Raw genomic sequence first — 6244 nt, 5'->3', positions numbered from 1 at the left:
AAAAAGAAAACAATAGTTTAAATCAGCAACAATGCATTAAAAGTGACAGTAAACATATTATTGTTACAGAAAAATAATTTCGAATAAATGCTGTTCTTTTGAACTTTCTATTAATCGAAATCCTGAAAAAATTTATCATGGTTTCCACAAAAATATTCAAGACATTTTTCTTGAGGATCATGTGACACTGAAGACCGGAGTAATGATGCTGAAAATTCAGCTTTGTATCACAGGAATAAATGACATTTTAATAAATATTCAATGAATAAATAATTATTTTAAATTCTAATAATATTTCACAATATTAGTGTTTTACTGTATATTTAATAAAAAAATGCAGCTTTTGTGAGTATAAAACACTTTAAAAACATTAAAAACTCCTACCAACCGTGAACATTTGAACAAAATAATAAATAACTTTGCTATAGCACTCTAATTCTAGAATAATTTTCCATTTTAAGTGTGGCTTAAATGTCTAGATACTTTTGGGGCCACTTTATAATTTTGCCTTGATTTACCCTAGCATTTAAATAACTTTAACTGTCGTGTCCCACAGCAAGACACTTAACCTTAAGATGGTTCAAAGGGGGCTGTCTCTAATTAGTATACGGTAAGTTGCTTTGACAAATTAGTAAATTAGTAACTAGTAAAAACTCAAATACGAGTGCGTACCCTGCTTCCTCTGAGCATGTGAACCTGTTTTTATGTGAACACACTGAGCTGAAGCATTTCAGCGGTAAAGTCACATGACCCTGTCACCAACTACACATTCCTCTGGGATTTTGGTTCCTGAATAATTTTTTTTTATTTTATTTTTTTAGAATTTTTCAGGCGGCCATCCAGAACAGTTTTACAACCGACATAAGAGAAAAAGACATTTCAAGAGCACGGTTACCTCTTTACTTCTTGCGAAATTATATCGTTCAGGCAGACACTTTTCTTGGTCATTATTTTTGACTTATTTTCTAGTAAGCGTCCTTATAACAAGATAAATTTACTTGAGAAGCAACACAATGAGTAAGATAAGATTTGTTTTCAGAGAACATATATTGAATTATTATTATTTTTTTTTACCCCATTCGCAAATTGATCTTGTTTTAAACAGAAATTAGACAAACTAGAGTGAGATTTGTCCATTGATTTGTCCAAGAAAAAAACACAATTTGCTAGTGTGGTAAGAAAAATAACTCAATTTAAAATTCATTCTCTGAAAATTAGCTCCATCTAATTAAAAATCAAATATTTGTTTTTTAAGAACATTCATGCAGGGTTTTGTGCTCCCCAGATTTATGTGGCACATAATAAACACATGACAAAGTATTTGAACTAAACTACTGAACAGTAGTCTAGATATGCTCCCATATTAAGTCATTATCTTCTAACGCATGCTATGGACCAGCTCTGTTGGAATCTACTGTGACTGTTGAGTCTCACAGGTTGAGTACTATTTGTGTTATGCACATGATGAACAGTTAAAAGAGTCGCTGCCAATGGAGAACATTCCTAAAGGTACCGTCCTATGTAGGCAGTTGATGAGGTAGCTCACTAAATTGTGGAATAGAAATCATGTGTAGAGTTCTGAATTGTGTGTGTGTTTGTATAACTGCAGCAGAACAGAAGCAGGTAATAGCGGAACCAGCCGCCAAGGTACATGGCACTAACAGGAAGCTCAACCTGAGGGGAAAAGTCTGTGGACAGTGTGAAGTTCAACTGGCTGGACTGGTGAGTTTTCATCCGTTCTGTTATGTGAACAGAACTATTCTTAATTCCAAACTGTCCATCCCTTTCATTCATCATGCATCATGTCTCAGGTATACACTACCCCTAAAAAGAGGTTGGTATAATTTTTTTGTGTTTTTGAAACTCTCTGTTACTCATCAAGGTTGCATTTATTTGATCAAAAGCAGTAAAATTGTGAAAATTATTGCTATTTAAAATAACAGTGTATTTATTTGTATGCATTTTAAAATTAAATGTATTCCTGTGACACAAAGCTGAATTTTCAGAATCATTACTTCAGTCTTCAGTGTCACATGATCCCTCAGAAATCATTCTTATATGATGAATTGCTGCTCAAGAAACAATTCTTATTATCAATGTGAAAACAATGTGGAAACCGTGAAACATTTTTAGAATAGGAAGTTCAAAAGAATAGCATTTCTATCAACTCAGAAGATTTTAGCATGGTAATGGATATGACAATGTTAATGTATTTGGTCTTGGCGGAAGAGATCTGCTACGCTGCTGCTAAATTGCTGCTAGTTATTGCTGTATTTGTAGATTATTGCTGCTGCAAGCAAGTACAGGAGCTTGCTACTGACAATGCATATGGTGATATAGTGCTGTGAGTATTTAAGACATACTGCTGCTGCACAAATGGCATATAAAAAAACGCGTAGCAGATCTATACAGGTGGAGCTGGGGAAGGTGGAGGGTTTCAGAAGGAACTCTGAAAACGCACTGCAAAATGCTCAAGTGAATGCTAATCAGCCATTTAAATGTAAACATGAACCAATCAGCTTGTGCCAAGTTGTTTAACGCTGTGAATATCATCAGTTACGTTAAGAACCCATCAGCCTGTGCCATCTAGAGTTTCATGAAAGAACTTGTCTTTAACTGTCACTTTTGTGATCAATTTATGCATTCTTGCTGAATAAAAGCATGAATTGCTTTCCAAAAACATGTTACTGAACCCTAACTTTTAAACTTTTTTTGTATGCGTGTTTCTGGGGAAGCTAATCAGAGTATTTGCAGAAGTTTGCAAAGTTCAGGGTGCTTTAACTTTAAAAGACATGCAGTAGTTTTCTTTGAGCAACTTTGTAGCAAGTAAACAAGATATCCTTGAGAAACAGTATATTCCATTTTTTTCTATGAACGTATCATTTCTGCACATACAACCATTCATACAGATCTTTCTGCACAAGACTGCCATGACACTTCATTTATAATTTTTTTCCCACACTGCGAACCGTGCCGTGCCGTACTGAGCCGTACCGAGCCGAGTCGTACCACGCAGTGGAAAAGCGCCATAAGCTGCAGTGTGAACCAGACTTCATACCGATAGTCAAAGTCTGGCTCTTCAAGACTAAAGTGCATGACACAAGGGTTTGTTATCCTCCATCAGTTCGAATAAAAGAGCTCTCTTAGCTCCTGACGGTTTTACTTTGAGCTATGACTGGCAGCAGTAGATTGAACTGCTGCTAAATGCAGTGCTGCAAATATATTCCTACTCATCCTATAGCAAAGAAGACATGAACTGCAGATTCTGTAGTCCGGAAACCCTCTTAAAAATCAGTTTGGGAAGAATGCCGCTGCTGTAATTTATTTCAGCGGTGTCGTGCTAAAATGAGACCTTTTTTTATGTGGCCATTAAAGGAGCCGGTAATGGGCACAGCTGTAGATTCACAGAGCAGCACTGTATTTACCCTTTTCTTTATTCACCGTGAGTGTGTGTGTGTGTGTGTGTGTGTGTGTGCGTGTTTGTGTGGCCGTATTAAAGGGGACCCTGTCACTCTTGGGAGATTTGGGACTTTCATGTGCTGCTCGAGTGTGTGAGAGGGGACTTGAGTGCTTTGAGACAGACAGTCTCGAGGGGAAATGTACCTGTGGAATTTGCACATCGGCATTTGGCTGTCAAAGACAGCAAGTGTGTTAAAGCGAATGTTCGGTGTGTGTGTGTCTGTCTCGATGTATTTACGGATGTGTAGAGCCAAGGCTTCCTAAGGGTTTCCTCCGTGCTTACTCACACAACCCTAGAGGAAGCCACAGGAGCTAAAGTTGAGCTGAAAGCTGTTGTTTTGTTCAGGATAGAATGTACTGTACTGTTTACTGCAAAATGCCTAGTATACACTGGATACTGCCTACCACATACCACCTTTATGTTGTTTATCTTTGTCTGGCAGAAATATTATGAGTTGTATGCTAGAGTATGTTTCCATCTATTTTAAGTTGCAAAGCTATTTCAGACTATAGTCAGTGTTGTTTTAGTAGTAATATTTTGGATGAGCTTTCATTTTTATATTTTAATTTTAATTTTAGAAGTAATTTTTCATCTGCATAGTTCTTTTTATCTTAATTTGTTTCTAGTTTTTTAATTTGTTTTTAAAAAGTTTTAGTCATTTTAGTACTTAAAGTTTTTCATCTAATATTTAGTTATAATTTTGTGTGCTTTGTAGGGTTGGGCCGATAGACGATGCCATTGTCCATCGCCGATGGCTGATAGACATCACGATGTTGAGCCGGCATCGCGATCCCCCCCCATACCCCCCGCAATCCGCCGCTTCCCAATACCGTGTTCCGAAAGAAAATGACGTGTAATACGGAACACCTAAAGGGAATAAATACGCAATGGGAGGAAAATAAATATTTCCGTATTTTCTCTCGTTATATCATTGGGCAATTATACTGTATATAAATTGCGGGCGCCTCTATTATGCCTGGCATTGAAACTGCTTTTGAATGTGCGATCGCTTTTTAGTTTCACTTTCACTTTCGAGATTTGCGATCGCACTACTCTGTTTATACTATGGAGCGGCAGTACTTACCACACATTTTACAAGATTAGATGTTTGTCAGTGGTGCTCATCTGCAAATCATTCGCCATCGTCCTCAATCATCTCCCCTTACTCTATGTTGTAAGTGAAATTTTATGTATTGTAATATAACAGTGAACCGTTAGCAATTGTTATTTGTTTTCCGTGCCTATCTAAATATGGATTCATGCTTCGGGCACACCCCATAACCCCCCCTCCCCCGATGTCATCATCCATTGCGATGTTTCACTGTACACATCGTCCGATGCCAATTTTGTAGACATCGCCCAACCCTAGTGGTTTGGTCATTTGTATTCATTTTATATATTTCTATTTAGCTTTCATTTATTCTTTTTTTTATTTTTATTTTTAAGTTTTAGTAAAATCCACTAAATTTTAGTTTTAGTTAACAATAACAACACTGACTATAGCATTCTGCATTGTTGTTGTTTAATGTTTAATTTTGTGGAAAATAAGTCTTAAGTGAAAAAGTCTAATAAGGAAAAAGGAAGCTTCTGGTTCACACTTCATTGTGGGATACAGTATTGCATGCAGTGTGCTTTGCATCCACATTTTGCCAAATGTCAGAGGCTAAATGGATATTCAATTCAAACATACACCTACTGTGCAAAAATGTTCATATAGACTACAGAAATATTATTCCAAACCTATCCAAAGTCTGTTCTTAGAAATACAAACTCTTCCAAGCATCATGCATCTCTCAAGCTGAAGTGCTGCATCATCATACAGAGAAGACATGCAAACGTTCAGACCGAATTAATCAAGACAGCAGGCTGGATTCATTTACAAGTTGCTCTTCAGCTGCGGGTTTGATAGACCTTTCTTTAAATTCCTGTGCTGCTATTCCGTCTGTCTTTCTACCTGTCTGTCCATCAAACGGGCTCTCCTATCGCCCTCCGCACTCATTTACAATCGGTAACAAAATAATGAGCTCCCTTAAGATACGTGCAACTCCCTTCTCTCCATTTTAATATGTATCGTGTTGAGCAAAAAGTGCAATATATTTAAATATATATTGCTATATTAAAGTTTTTGGGGTGAATATGCCTTGCTGTACGCATGCTGAGTTTATTTAATTGTTTTTGATCTGTTTCAGATGTGTGCGGAATGTGGAGAGGATTATTGTGTGGGCTGCTTCGTCAGATTCCACCAGAAGGGGGCACTGAAGCGCCATCGTATGGTTCCCGTACAGGTGAGGAGGTGTTCTGACAAACTCCGTCCGTCCCACACAAACACACACACACACACCTACACACGCCTGCAGCAGCGCCTGGCACAAACCTCCAGATTCAGTCTTCCTCCTCCATGCCATTTCTCAGAAACGTAGAGAGCTGGTCACATTAGTGGACAATCTGCTCACTCTAACCCAACTCTGATTACACACACCTGTTCCCAGGTTAGAGAGCAGCCACACAAACAGTGTTCACACACACACTCGCTCCCATCAGCTGGAGTTTGTTTTAGATACTTGAGTGGCCCTGTGGTGAGGTGTTTGATTGAAGCCTTTATCAGACGGTCAATACATCTGTCATCGCACCGGATCGGACCATCAGTGCCTGAGGAGGGGCTTCTGTAGGGACCATTACAGTCCTGTTGGCAGACTTTGCAGTCACATTCCCTCCTGAAAAGTCTTTGTGATATTCTGGATGTTGGTTCCATCTTCACTGTAATATACAATATATATATATATA

At 37.9% G+C, this 6244-nt stretch overlaps 1 protein-coding gene across 1 annotated transcript in view; it reads left to right on the top strand.

The window, feature by feature from the left end:
- Positions 1 to 6244, top strand: part of LOC107705759 (zinc finger B-box domain-containing protein 1-like) — a 66174-nt gene that overhangs the window by 7538 nt on the left and 52392 nt on the right. Inside the window, exons 4-6 of the mRNA XM_016509214.1 lie at positions 1437 to 1509; positions 1610 to 1722; positions 5650 to 5745. Coding sequence (XP_016364700.1) covers positions 1437 to 1509; positions 1610 to 1722; positions 5650 to 5745 — 282 coding nt within the window. The remainder of the gene's footprint in view (positions 1 to 1436; positions 1510 to 1609; positions 1723 to 5649; positions 5746 to 6244) is intronic.

This window comes from Sinocyclocheilus rhinocerous, unplaced genomic scaffold, assembly GCF_001515625.1.
Source record: "Sinocyclocheilus rhinocerous isolate Xijiao unplaced genomic scaffold, SAMN03320098_v1.1 scaffold834, whole genome shotgun sequence".
In the NCBI taxonomy this organism is placed as follows: Eukaryota; Metazoa; Chordata; class Actinopteri; order Cypriniformes; family Cyprinidae; genus Sinocyclocheilus; species Sinocyclocheilus rhinocerous.
This window is presented reverse-complemented; position numbering and strand designations above follow the sequence as displayed.